Raw genomic sequence first — 13,259 nt, 5'->3', positions numbered from 1 at the left:
GCAAAACTTGAAAGGTGTTTTTTTCCTGGAGGACGGTGGCAGCGCTGCTGCTGCTGCTGCTGCTGCTGCTGCTGCTGCTGCTGCTGCTGCTGGTGGACAGGTGCCGCTGCTGAAAATGACAAACTGCTGTCTGGATGGTTTTCTGTTTTTCTCCTCCTCCCACCCCTCTGAAACCTTCTCCTGTTTTTATGTGTTTGGTGTTCAGTGTGGAGAATCTGACAGAGATGGAGAGAGACTGAGGAGGGTTGGAGAGAGAGAGAGCTCTCTGAACTATAAATAGATGTCGGGGGGAGAGAGAGAGAGAGAGAGAGAGAGAGAGAGAGAGCTTGTGATGATAGCATCGCCGCACAATAATCCCTGGGCAGGACTGTCGAGTTGCTGCGCCGCACGACGGCCAGCAGGTTTTCAGTTGCAAACCTGCGACACCAGCACCAGCACCAGCACAGGCACCAGCACCACCCGGCCGGGTGGACAGCTCACCCTCCCTCCCAGCCGCCACGCAGCCTCCAGGTGGCTCATCAGCACGGCTTCTCAACGGCAAAAAAAAATAAAATCAATAAATATCAGGATCGGCCCTTTAAATTTGCACTTTTTTTCAGCTCTTCAACCTGCAAACAGGAAGCAGGAGAGTCGCTGCAGCTCGTGACGGTGGCAAGAGTCCAGTGATTAGTGTCATGGTTACCGGTCGGCCAATTCTGTTGTGCATGAAATTCTTCATCGTGGGAAAATATATGTTGTTGGTTTTTTTTTTTACTTGAAAACAACAAAATGATGCTTAGATCTACAGACGGAGTTGGAACTCCTTTCCAATGTCGAGAAAACAGAGGAACGATCCGGCCGTCACATTTACCACGGACCAATCAGGTTCCTTCGCCTCCAAAAACTTCCAGCGTCCTTTCTATGGTTTTCTTTCTATGGAAATCTCGTCCACTTCCACTCCAGCCAGTGTTGACGCGCGAGCAGCAGCTTCCTGTTTTGGGCCCAACTAACGCTGTCTGGCAGCAGCAGCAGCAGCTCCGCCTTTTTACTCCTCCGAAGATGCTGATCGGTCCGATCACACGCTGACCGGCTGAAAACGATGTAGGCCGAGTGGGTGCGAATAAAACCTGAGGTGACGGAGACGGAGGATTTTCAGATGCACTGACCTGATGGGGTCTCCTGAAGGCATCGCTGTCTGCCTGCCTGTCTGTGCGTCAGTCTGTCTGCCTGTCTGCTTGTCTGCCTGGCAGGCAGCAGCTGCCCAGCGCTGCCCCATTGTGCCAGACGGGCCTTGGCGTCTGAGCCCCAACGGGGCCAGAGAGAACACAGACCGGCCGCGGCACCTTAATCTGGATTAGCTGCTAAATTAGAAGGCTGCTCGTTTGTGTAATCCCGCGGACAAAGTTCCGGCAGGGGACCCCCGCGGCAGTTTGACAGTGGTCGATTCACACAGGCCCAGGGACCCAGAATTGAAGAGACGGACATGAAGTTCACAGACAGCCTGACGTGGATGTTAGAAAGGCTCTGATGCACCAGTAGAGAAAGAGGGAGAAAGAGAAGATTAAGAATAATAGTGAAAGTGGTGAGGCGGGCCACTGTACAGTCACCACAAGAGTAGTCGTTCACAAAATATTTACGGACAATGTAAGAAAGGCTTTACAACGAGAGGGAGCTTTTTTTTAAAAAAAAAAAAAAAAAAAAAGCACTCCAGTTAGTCGAAAGCGAATCAAGATGTGTGTTTTTGAGAAGCCCAAAGCGTTGAGAGAATCAATTTTGACTAGTTTGTTCAATTTGGAAAATAATATCACACACAGAATGCACAACATATATAACATTACAACTTTAAACATTATAACTTTAAAAAGTATACAGTCAACGCAACAGAAAGAGGAAGCGGTTTTGATTCCAGTGTATGAATCAGGCCCTAGTTGGTAATGTTGAGCTGCACTGGAGCAGCAGCAGCAGATCACAATATGTCTGTCAGAACGCACGCGGACGCGCGCGTGGCGTGCGTGCGTGCGTGTGTGTGTGTGTGTTAGAGAGAGAGAGAGCGAGAGAGAGAGAGAGAGAGAGAGAGAGAGAGAGAGAGAGAGAGAGAGCCTGGAGACACTGCGGTTATATAATCCAGGCAGCAGCAGCGGCAGCAATACACAGTGATAACAGTTGATTCGAACCTCGGCCGGTTGTTGTTGATTTTTACATTCAGTGGAAACTAAGAAAGTATCAATGACGTCGTGCAACATAGAACACACGTGACTGTTCTCTACTGCTAAGCATGTAACTGTGTTTAAAAAAAAAAAGAAAAAAGAAAGAAAAATTCATATGAAAGTTGAAGCTTTAAGCAGAGTCTGATTCATTCATCCCTGTCCCTATGACCTCAGGACGAGCAGTTTTGTTCAGGCCAGCAGTTCCAGGATGTGATATGTGACTCTCACCCTAGGCCGAATGGAAGAACAAGTCTGTTTTGACGTGCCGAGTACGACTTCAACCTCCTGCGAGTGTCTGGTGGCCCGAAACGTTGGGCGCAAACTGAAAAACGAACGTTTCCCAGGTGCAGTTTGGCGGCACAGCGGCGCGGAACTGGATCTCTTCCTCTACTCCCCCTGGTCTGACAGCAGAGCTCAGCCGGTCACCGCGCAAAAACCGCGTCCACATTCTCACCCCCTACACCGGCGGTCCCGTTCCAAAACATAAACACAACTCGACAGGGACTTGCAACTCACAAAATCGCCAACAACAAACAAGCGACGGACGTCAACACACGCTAGCAGCACCGGGAGGAGTTGGGCAGCGGGGGGCACGAGTTGGGAGCACTCACCCTCTGTGGCAGAGTCGTCCAGCACGGAGCCAGAGGAGGGACGCACACTTGGATGGAAAAGCCCGCGGAGATGTGAGTTGCGCCGGAGTGAGTCGCTGCACTGCCGCGGATCAGTCGGTCAGTCAGTTTTTCGGGGGTTTGAGCCCGGAAGAGGCAGAGGAGCCCCGGTGGACTGTGGACACACTCGGCCAGACGTCTCCAATGTCACACGACAACGCGTCCAATGCGAAGTCATGTCAGAGCAGTCAGTCTGCTGCTGCCTTCATGGCACACGCCATGAGTAGGAATTAAATGTCCTCCATCCGTGGGAGGCCTGGAAGGAGTTAAAGCAAGCCGGATTTTCTCTCTCTCTCTCTCTCTCTCTCTCTCTCTCTCTCTCTCTCTCTCTCTCTCTCTCTCTCTCTCTCGCTCTCTCTCGCTCTCTCTCTCTCTCTTGTATTTGATTTTGTTTTCGCAATAGTACACAAAATGATCGAGAAGTTTTGGTAGAACCGTCGTCAATGTTTACCTGAAATACAGAAAAACCTAGATGGGGGTAAGCGTTTATTAAATCAATGCTTTTATATGAATAAGTGTAATAAATGTTTGTTTGAATAAAACAATAATTGCTATTTAAACAATAACGCTGATCTATATGCATCCGTGGAAAACCTGCGTTAACGGTATCTCCTCCCCCCCCCCCCCCCCCCCCCCCCCCTCAACATGTCATATTTTCCAGCGGTCCCTGAACGCCACGGCGGGGCAGCGTGTGACAGACAAGTCGTGCGGTGACTCACGACTGAGTCACAGCGTCGTGTCCCGCCCACTCGGTGGCGGTGGCGGCCAATAGCGCTGGGGCGGAAGCGGGAGCTGCGGCGCGCCGTCACGCTGCCCACAACGGAGCCCCTCCCCCACATGTGTGGGATTTAAAAGGACGCCGACTAGCCGGTCCACGCACGGAAACACAATCACTATGACCATGAAAGGAACGTGGGAGGGATTTAAAGTGCCTCGCACGTCATTCAATAACCCTCCTCTCGACCACCCCCTCCTCTAAATAATGAGCGTGCGCTGTTCATCCAGCTGCCAAGGCAAAAGTTTTGGAATACGTCTTTGGTTGGACGAATAAATCGTCGTTGTAACCAACTCTTTAAAAAAAAAAAAAAATGTTTTTACAGTGCTCACCTGTTACCTGTAGGTGTGCGTATCCGGGACTGGCCGGCAGCCACACGCCTCGGTAAAGCGGTGTGACACCGGAAGCGGCGCCCTGCCGCTGCCTCCACAAACTAGCAGCACAGGTTTTGACCACTGTGTGTCGCTACATGGAGAACAAGTGAAATCTGTGTTTGCACTGACCCCTACTGCTCTCAATGAGGTGCTGCAACAGAGGCTTTAAAGGTCTGGCTATGCAGTTGCTCTGGGTTGAGGTTTGGAGTTCAGGTAGATTATAACCCTTCTGATGTTTGAGTCACAGTCGTTCCAACCAACGAACTCCTCAGGGATGAGAAACGTCCATTCGCTCCTTCAGAAAGTGTGTTCGCTCAAACAAACAAAAAAAATCTGTTTAAATAAGCCCTCTGTGACGTCAGACAAGGCAACATTACCTCGTTGATCCAACTTCATTGACCCCTTGGGAAGGTTTGCAGGTGGCTGCTTCAAGGAGGCCCAGCAGGGGGTCTGAGGTCCGTCATCGTGTTCTACCTGTCAGTGTGACGCTCAAGTGACTGGGGCGGTTCCATTGAACAATAACCAGTGCCTCCCTAAAACAACTAAATCACACAAACCCACTTAGAAACGCTACAGTTCTCTGTTGGACGCCATCACTCTGCTGGGTACCTGGTTAAAGTGTTGCCCCACCTCCTGCATGTGAAATGGTTTGCTCCACCCCCAGGCTATAAGCTCCCTTAAGGCTCTTTGAGGCTCAGTTTGTGTCTGCGACTCGGAGCCACCATGAGCTTCGGAGACCGATACACCTCTTCGTCCTACCGGAGGATCTTCGGGGACTCTCCTCGATCCTCGCCACCCCGCATGGGCAGCGCGACCACCTCGCGGGGCACCACGATGCTGCGCTCAGTGACTCAGTCCCGGAACAGCAACACCGCCATGAACACCTACAGGCGGATGGGACGGCCCCCCAGCTCCTTCGCCCTGGTGCCCAGCGACTCTCTGGACCTGAGCCAGACCTCCGTGGTCAACAGCGAGCTCAAGGTGATCAGAACCAATGAGAAGGAGCAGCTACAGGTGGGTCCCTTGGATTTCCGAAAACTGAGACACTTCTATGTGCATGAGACGGTTGAATTTGAGAGCGAGTTGCATTTCACTAGACGTAAACTTTTCCCCCTTGGCACGTTGCGCAGGGCCTGAATGATCGCTTTGCCATGTTCATCGACAAAGTGCGCCACCTGGAGCAGCAGAACAAAAGCCAGGAGATGGAGCTGGTCACCCTGAGGCAGAAGCAGAGCGAGCCGTCCCGCATCGCCAGCCTCTACCAGCAGGAGATGAGGGACTTGAGGTCACAGGCGGAGGAGCTGAACCGGGACAAGAACCGAGCCCTGATCGAGAGGAACAACCTGGAGGACGAGCTGCAGGTGGGAGGGATTCTGCCCACTAAACTCATCCAGTGACACAAAATCATCTGTTTCTCATTGTCCCTTGTTCCCTACTTCCTGTCACGTCTCATTGCAGAAGGTCTGTGTGAAGTGCGATGAGGAGATGAGAGCCCGGGAGGAAGCCGAGCAGGCCCTGAGGTCCTACAGGAAGGACGTGGACGATGCCACGGCTGTTCGCCTGGACCTGGAGCGCCGCGTGGAATCGCTGATGGACGAAATCGGCTTCATTAGGAAAGTGCACGACGAAGAGATCCAGGAGCTGAGCAGCATGATGGAGGCGCAGCAGGTCTCGGTGGAGATGGAGCTCGCCAAGCCGGACCTCACCTCTGCCCTGAAGGAGATTCGCAACCAGTACGAGTCCATCGCCTCCAAGAACCTGCAGTCGGCCGAGGAGTGGTACAAGGGCAAGTTCGCCAGCCTGAGCGAGCAGGCCACCAGGAGCAACGAGGCCATGAGAGCCAGCAGAGAGGAGCTCAGTGAGTTCCGCAGGCAGCTGCAGTCCAAAACCATCGAGATCGAGACCCTGAGGGGTGCCAACGAGTCCCTGGAGAGACAGATCGGCGAGATGGAGGATTCTCACAACGGCGAAGTCACAGGCATGCAGGCAAGTTGTCGCGTCGCACCCTCCAAACAGGCCCTGCAATACCACTGCCAACCTCTAGGGTCTCTTTGCCCAATTTTGACACGCAAGCATGGTACATTTTTGCAGCCATAGCAGCAACTCCCCAAACTATGATGGGCAGATTATTCACCTTGTACATTGGTTTTTGTGTTAAACTACGCAAACAGTACAAGATACAGTACATAAAACATCGGACATCAATCCTGAAACCTAAACCTCTGCTAAAGTTTTTTGCTGTACCGAAATTGCATGACAATACATCAACCTGGAGGTTGCCAGTGTATATATAGAGAGAGCTGATTCCTCTATTTAACTGGTCGACAGAGCAGAAGGTCTGGTCCCTGAGGTCAAATGTGACCTCCCGTCGACGAGTCCTCAGGGAGTCTGCCTGCTGATCAGATTAACCTCGAGCTGCTAAATCGGACACCGGAAGGCCATCTGGCTTTCACTGGCTTTTTTAGAGAAAGTCTAGATAAGCCCCCGAAAGGTTCTACTGCCTAAAGCAACGGAAGGGGAAATCCTCCGGTCTACTGCTAGGCCAGCAGAAAGCTTTACGCGCCGTAGATTCAAAACATATTGAGAAGGTAACAATAGTCTGAAAAACGGTCTGATCTGATATAACAGGACACCATTGGCCAACTGGACACCGAGCTGAGGAACCTGAAGGGCGAGATGGCCCAACATCTGAGGGAATACCAGGACCTGCTCAACGTCAAGATGGCTCTGGACATCGAGATCGCAGCCTACAGGTGCCGAACCAGGGACTGGCAGAACATCTGGCCATGTCATGGCCACCTGTCTCACCACCTCTGGTTCTTCTGTCCTCAGGAAGCTCCTGGAGGGCGAAGAGACACACTTCAACTCGGGGGTGTCGTTCGGAGCCACCGGCTACAGTTACCAGGCGGCGTCGCGCTCCTCGGCTCCCGCCTCCTCCAGGGGAGGGCAACGGGACAAAGACGGTGCCACCAAGGAGAGTTTCAAGGACAGCGGGGAGGACAAGGACGAGGCCGATATCAACTCCAACAACTGAGGGGACCTGGAAGAGAAGTGGGGCGTTGACCAGTCACATGATGTGTCCATAGAAGGCAACATTTTCAAATTAGAGCTGGTTCTGCAGTGAAGGCTGTCCACACCTAGAAAGACGACTAAATTCAGAGCGCCTGCACCAATCTGTCCTTGTTCCAGGACAACAGCCAGAGACAGTTGCACCAAGCACTCACTGCTCATGAAGGTCCGAACACATCCATGATATGAAGTCTCAACCGATTGACGTTTCAGACCTCAGAGCCTAGAAAATTCTAATTTCTGATTGGCTGACTGTGTTTCTATTGACCATTTCCAACATGTTTTTCCCCTCAGTGTTTTATATCTGGTGTGGACTGTCACCTACCGGCTTCTTGGTGTGGATATGCCTTTATTTCACTCAGTTTAGTAGAAGTATTTGTCATAGTGGTATTCTTTAAGTATTACTTCATACAAAGGATGGGTCATTCAACAGGAAATTTGAAAAGAATGAACAAACTGAATATTCCAGGAGAGTATAAAACACACGACAGTATTCAAAGTCTAGTGAAGTTTTGCACAAAGAAACCTGTGAGACAGGGTCTCAGGTGGTAGCATCGCTGAACCTTTAAGGTTAGACTATAAATGTCTCAAATGTACTGTAAAAAAAAAAAAAAAATCACAGGATTTTCTGTATTTGCCTATATTTATGACTGTTGTGTTCTTCTTAAATAAGAAAATCAAAACAGATTTGAAGCACTTTAACGACAAACAGAAGGTTTTGCCTTCACTGCAGATTCTCTGCACAGAGGAGTGCAGCTCCCGTGATTTGGCTGTAATCACAAAAAAAAACAAAAAAAAAAACTCTTGCTGCTTTAAGGGCCGAATGGAATAATACAATTATCACCATGATTTTATAAAATCTGTCTATGAGTAATAGCACCCTTTCGATTATGGACACAATTTCTGCACCCGTAACCGCCTGTAAAGTATTTCAACCCAAATTAAACAAACAAGGAAGCATTATTTGGTCGTGCGGTCATTTATTAATTCATTCAGACAGAAGCGGGTACCAAAACAAAATCATCATCTTCTTTATATAAAAACACCCATTGATAACTGAGGCAACAACACGCATGTCTTTGCAAAAATACATTTACACCAGAGGAGCATTTGTACACAGGAAAAAGTCACACACACACACACACACACACACACACACACACACACACACACACACACACACACACACACACACACACACACACACACACACACACACACACACACACACACACACACCACTTTGGTTCTCACTGAGTTTTAGCCCTTTAGATCACATTTAATTTACGGTGCAGGTTATTAAACCCAAAGTCGTGGACATTCAAACGGTAGCAAACATTCTGGCTTTATTTGATTCAGCAGGCATCATCTGCATTAGTTTATCACGCTGGCGCTTCAGTAAATCAGCACACTGAGATGTGAGAGACGGCCAGAGCTTGCCAGAGGTGGAGGTTGACCACAGCTGACCGCTCGGGGACTCAGGAGGGCAGGACAAGGCCGAAGTGCAGCACCAGCAGGCCGTCCTGGAGGACAAAGACAGAAAGGTGGATCAAAACATCAAAACAGGATCAGCTTTCCCCTTCGCACGCAATCAAATCCAATTAAAAACCACCGGTTTGTGCAACTCTGATGTTTACCTTGAGTCCCTCCTTGCCAGCAGACCTCCGTATGTCTTTGAGGGACTGGTAGGGCTCGAGGAGGTGCTCGCCACAAGCAATGTCCACCTGGAGGAGAGAAACCGAGAGACGCCGGTGACGGTTGAGCGGATCTATAGTCAAAAGTTAAAAAAAATCAGATATATCACAAAGTCTGCCTTAGTAAGTTGCACTTGCGACGTGTGACTGTGCATCATGTTGGGGTCTTCTTGAGAAAAGGTGAGATAAAAATACATACAACATACACGTCTGATTTTTGCACTCTGAAGAATTGGTGCTTCTGGTGTGAATCCAGTCTGAAAGTGATTATTCAACAATGGAAGAATTTAAGGAGCTGCAGAGAAGAAGACGACTGCAGCAGAGTGCCGGCCGTCTTTAGCCTGCAGGTTTATCCAGACAGACCTGGTGAGACGGCGAGGCCAGGAAATCAGTCTAATCTGCTAATCCCCCTCCACGTGTTGCTGAACACCGGGAGCACCGAGACCTGGACGCTGTGCCAAAGTGAAACGAAAGAGCCAAATACCTTTTATTAGCGCACAAGGTCTGAGGACGGGGCAACGCTGCTCTGATCTGAGACACCATGTGGGACTCAACGCCTCATTATTTAGACATAATCTGATTAACATTGTCCTTCAGGGGTGACTGTTGTACCGATTTGCAGGCAGCCTGCTGAGTTTTGACCGCAGCGCTTGACCCCGCCGACATGCTGTTAAGGTGTAATCATCAACTCTTCAAGGTAACAATATAGTAGCTGCGTTTCCATTACTCCTAGAATTGGCAAAAACTAAAAATTGCAATTTAAAAAAACTGGTAATGGAAACACCTAAACTTCGAAAAACCTCCCGCTTTTAATTTGAAAAAACAAAACAAAACTGTATTGTAAACGCGGCTGACGATTTAAAATATCGGGGGGGGGTTTAAATCTACACCGGACTGGACAGAAACATTTCTGACCCACTCACCTGGCAGATGGGGCTCAGCTCCATCTTTCTCCTGATGAAGAGCTCCACGTGGCGGATGGTGGCCTCGCCCGACACGCGCACGTAGGGCCTCTCTAACGGCTGCGGCAGGAAGTGCGTGATTAGGGCGGAAACTCGTCAGAGTACTGAAACAACTCATCACAGCTACACATCTATTAATATGTTGTTGTTTTTTTTTTTAAACTCTAATCTGTCTTTCAGTTACGAGCAAATTTCCCTTTTGTAGACCATTTTTCCATATTACAATCAATGACAGTAGATATTCTGCGTCATGACGTCTTAAAAGACGAAACTGTTACGGCATAGTGACATTCATGAAAACTGGAAGTCGTTACCTTGTAGCCAGCGACGCCCTCTTCAGCCCTGGAAACACAATCAGATATGAGACAAAGCCAAACTATTGCAAGCAAGCGAAGAGCTGTGGAGAGGAATCGACGCCCCCTGGTGGTGTTTCTGAGTGAATGCCAAAACCGTTTAGGCAGGCTGAGCAACACGAGTTGGTTTTATGTCCCGACTTTTGAACTTTACCGTGACGCAGCCTTTAAATGGTACAGGAACCGTCTGAGACAAAATCAAAACAACATAAATGTGCCTCCAAGGCACCGTGGGTGGCTACTTATTGAGTTGTGTTAATGTTAGTTTTAGCTCGCTGTTTGGCTAAAAAGAATAAAGTTATGTTAATTCAAAACATGATGACGATATTCCTTTATTGATCCCTCAGTGGGGACATTAAAACATTGTTAGCAGCAGCAGCAGCAGCAGCAGCAGCACACATACACACATTCACACATGTCATGTATAAAAAATAAATAAGATTACAAAACTGGTATAAAATAGAAAAGAGCAGTGCAAAACACAGGTATGGATGTGTGTGAAATAGACTACAAGACAGTTGCTGAATGAAGGACAGGGACGATATTGCACATGATTAATAAATGAGATTGTGTGTCGGTCTCCTAGGAGCAGGCCCGGTTGTAGACATGTCCACTAAAATCAGTCGCACCTTGTCGAGCAGAGAATTCTGCAACCGATCAGCTTCAGCGAAAGCTGTCCAACAGGTTTATTCTTACCCGACAAACTCCAGCACCATGGACACATCCAGCTCGGGGGGGATGGCGAGCACCGCCTGAGGAGCGGCGTCCTTCTTCTGTCTCCTCATGACAACAGGTGCAGGAGAGGAGCTGTACACTGCAACACAGGGAGAAGGGCCGCTCATCTCTGACTGCTCCTCACAGCTGTTGTGCATTCTTTTGATAAGCGCAGCCGGAACTTCGGGTCGGCTGAGCCGTTGCGCTCACCGTGGCTCGGCACCTCGAGCCCTCTCGCTTTGTAGAATTTGGAGATTCGTTCCTGTTCCTCTGCAGGACAGAGAGTTTCTAGGTGAGATGTTTCAAAGTCGTTTGACGTTGACAGAGCAGTACGACTGCATTTGGAACTCACTCAGTTCAAGAAAGGGAACCATTTTGTAAACAATGTCCTGCAGCTGTCGATCAGGTCTGAAGGACAAAACGACAACAGGTTTTTAAGCATCTGATCAAAACTAATGTCATGGCTTTCTTACGTTGCTTGTAAAAATATTTATGTACAGTATTTTAAAGGGCCCATATTCTACTAAGACCCACTGAGGAGGATTTAAAAGGCACTCAGAGCCATTAGACTGACCTGATGTTGTAGAGCGGTTGGGACTGGTGAACCACAATGCTGCACGTGGGACACCTGTTGCTGATGAAAAAGTGCTTCACGACGCAACTTTTGCAAACTGGAAAAAGACAAAAACATGTCAGACACAGTCAGTGTTTTTTTTTTTTTTTTTTAATGGACTTCTCCAAAGATAAAATTTTCCCCAGTTTGGTTTTATTCCTTTTTTTTCAGTTAAACCAAACCTTGAAAGACGTTTGAATGCTGGTAAACAAAGCCAGACTTGTGACGACACTCACATGTGTGGAGGCACTCTGTGATGGTGGTGGCATCGATGAGGAATCCGCAACAAAGGGCGCAGTGGATGTATGGGTAGAACTGGTTGAGGGGGAGCTTTGGCTGAACAAAGTGGGGTAAACATGAAATCATCGATAAAAAAAAAATAAAAAAATTTATGGAACATCTCGAAAAGTCTGATAACAGGACCGAATTCCAATTTAATAAAACTAAGTATTAAAGGGGAAAAAACGCTTAGTGTGGATCAGAGATGAATGCGCATTGTTGCAATAGTGTAGTAAAATAAATTAACATTGGTTCGAAAATATGGAACGAGTTACAATATTATGGACACTAATAGTTTATTCTACGCTTAGATATTTACATCGATAAATCTGTGAAACGTCATGGGCCGCAGCGAGGTTTCTCCACAATCTGTCAACTCAAGCTTGGCTGCTTTCACGATTTTTTTTTTTTTTTTTTCCCCTCCGGGGTTGTGGCGATGCTGTGTGAAACTGTGAAGTGAACTTCGCCCACCTCCTCCGAGTCGCTGTCCGACCTGCTGGTTAAACTCCCGTCACTCATTCGTCCGAGGGAAGGAAGAGCCATTTTTAAAAGTCTTCCCACACACGACGGCAAAAAAAAAAACACCACACCACTTTTGCACCTTTGCTTGCTGTTTGCGTGCGACGTCGCTCGCCGGGTTGGATATTGTGCAACGTTAGTCTCCTTTCCGCCCGGGAACTTGCAGCGAGTCAGCTGCTCCGAGCTAACTGGCTAATGCTAAACCCGGCGGCTGTTCTTTAACAAAAGGTAAATAAATCTAAAAAGAAAAATGAACCACATAAAAGTGTGGCTGCTGTTTTGGGCGCCAGCTAACCGGTCGTCACACGTTCCGATTCAACGTGTCAGAACGCGTTTTCAATGCAAAAACAACTTGTACGCAATCCAGAAGTACTCGTGGAGCCGCAATATGCCCCCTCGTCACTTAAGTTCGCGGCTTCCCTCGCTCGTGCTCAATGACAACAATGTGACTTCCGGCCGGGACCCTTTCAGAATTAACGAAGGCTCTACGGAAAACATTGCATTGTAAAGCGAATTAGCTCAGTTCTGAAAGAATGACGGAATGTTTTGTTGTGTTTTTAACCAAGAATAAACATCGTTATTCAGTCAACACGTATAAAAACCACACAGCTACCAAATGAACCCTCCAGAAGGTTAAAGAATGCTATTTTTCTTATTTTTGTGCATGGAGTGTCTCAATCCACACAATATTCCATGTGAGATTGTAAGATTTAATACAGATATAATGACAACCAGTGTGCCAGGAATATTAACGTGAAAAGGCGCTTTATGGAAAAAAAGAAGTCATGGGACGAGTCAATGGGACGTCTACGTGTTAATGTCTTCGGTACCAAACACCTACGTAGTCAAAACACCATGTTATTGACTCGATTACGATCCCATACGCGACTGCTCAATTCCGCATATTTATTTTGAAAGCACCCACGTCAGTTTCCGGTTGTAGAGGCTCGGCGAGCGCTCTTACATGAAACCACCAGAGAGGGGCGCACGAAACAAACTCGTACCATCCATCCATCCACTTTCAGCACCCGCTACTTCCTGAGCTTAGGGTCA

At 48.4% G+C, this 13,259-nt stretch overlaps 3 protein-coding genes across 3 annotated transcripts in view; 1 reads left to right on the top strand and 2 right to left on the bottom strand.

Annotated features, from left to right (window-relative positions):
* sertad2b (SERTA domain containing 2b) overlaps window positions 1-3,078 on the bottom strand; it is a 30,470-nt gene extending 27,392 nt beyond the window's left edge. The window contains exon 1 of the mRNA XM_076043039.1: window positions 2,798-3,078. The gene's annotated coding sequence lies outside the window, so the exon portion shown is untranslated. The remainder of the gene's footprint in view (window positions 1-2,797) is intronic.
* A 1,348-nt stretch (window positions 3,079-4,426) lies between these two features.
* LOC142899428 (alpha-internexin-like) lies at window positions 4,427-7,972 on the top strand. The gene is made up of 5 exons (XM_076042983.1): window positions 4,427-5,017; window positions 5,134-5,364; window positions 5,462-5,989; window positions 6,632-6,756; window positions 6,836-7,972. The coding sequence occupies exons 1-5, from the start codon at window positions 4,727-4,729 to the stop codon at window positions 7,035-7,037; spliced, it is 1,377 nt and encodes a 458-aa protein (XP_075899098.1). The 5' UTR covers window positions 4,427-4,726; the 3' UTR covers window positions 7,038-7,972.
* Window positions 7,973-8,108: 136 nt separating this feature from the next.
* On the bottom strand, window positions 8,109-12,602 carry pcgf6 (polycomb group ring finger 6). Its single transcript, XM_076042995.1, has 10 exons — window positions 12,159-12,602; window positions 11,645-11,744; window positions 11,370-11,466; window positions 11,148-11,203; window positions 11,006-11,065; window positions 10,778-10,895; window positions 10,043-10,070; window positions 9,690-9,788; window positions 8,710-8,796; window positions 8,109-8,595 (listed from the first exon to the last, which is right to left on the bottom strand). The coding sequence occupies exons 1-10, from the start codon at window positions 12,228-12,230 to the stop codon at window positions 8,551-8,553; spliced, it is 762 nt and encodes a 253-aa protein (XP_075899110.1). The 5' UTR covers window positions 12,231-12,602; the 3' UTR covers window positions 8,109-8,550.
* Window positions 12,603-13,259: the final 657 nt, after the last annotated feature.

Source organism: Nelusetta ayraudi, unplaced genomic scaffold (assembly GCF_046127955.1).
Source record: "Nelusetta ayraudi isolate G7.1 ecotype Tasmania unplaced genomic scaffold, CSIRO-AGI_Nayr_v1 ptg000072l, whole genome shotgun sequence".
NCBI classification, from domain to species: Eukaryota; Metazoa; Chordata; class Actinopteri; order Tetraodontiformes; family Monacanthidae; genus Nelusetta; species Nelusetta ayraudi.
This window is presented reverse-complemented; position numbering and strand designations above follow the sequence as displayed.

What these genes read in the sequence shown, in the direction of transcription:
- LOC142899428 (XM_076042983.1), top strand. Translation starts at nt 4,727, where the DNA reads ATGAGCTTCGGAGACCGATACACCTCTTCGTCCTACCGGAGGATCTTC. An exon ending in ATGAGAAGGAGCAGCTACAG is followed by an intron (nt 5,018 to 5,133) that starts GTGGGTCCCTTG and finishes CACGTTGCGCAG; the next exon opens with GGCCTGAATGATCGCTTTGC. An exon ending in ACCTGGAGGACGAGCTGCAG is followed by an intron (nt 5,365 to 5,461) that starts GTGGGAGGGATT and finishes GTCTCATTGCAG; the next exon opens with AAGGTCTGTGTGAAGTGCGA.
- pcgf6 (XM_076042995.1), bottom strand. Translation starts at nt 12,230, where the DNA reads ATGGCTCTTCCTTCCCTCGGACGAATGAGTGACGGGAGTTTAACCAGC. An exon ending in CGGACAGCGACTCGGAGGAG is followed by an intron (nt 11,745 to 12,158) that starts GTGGGCGAAGTT and finishes CACTTTGTTCAG; the next exon opens with CCAAAGCTCCCCCTCAACCA. An exon ending in GGTTCCCTTTCTTGAACTGA is followed by an intron (nt 11,066 to 11,147) that starts GTGAGTTCCAAA and finishes TCTGTCCTGCAG; the next exon opens with AGGAACAGGAACGAATCTCC.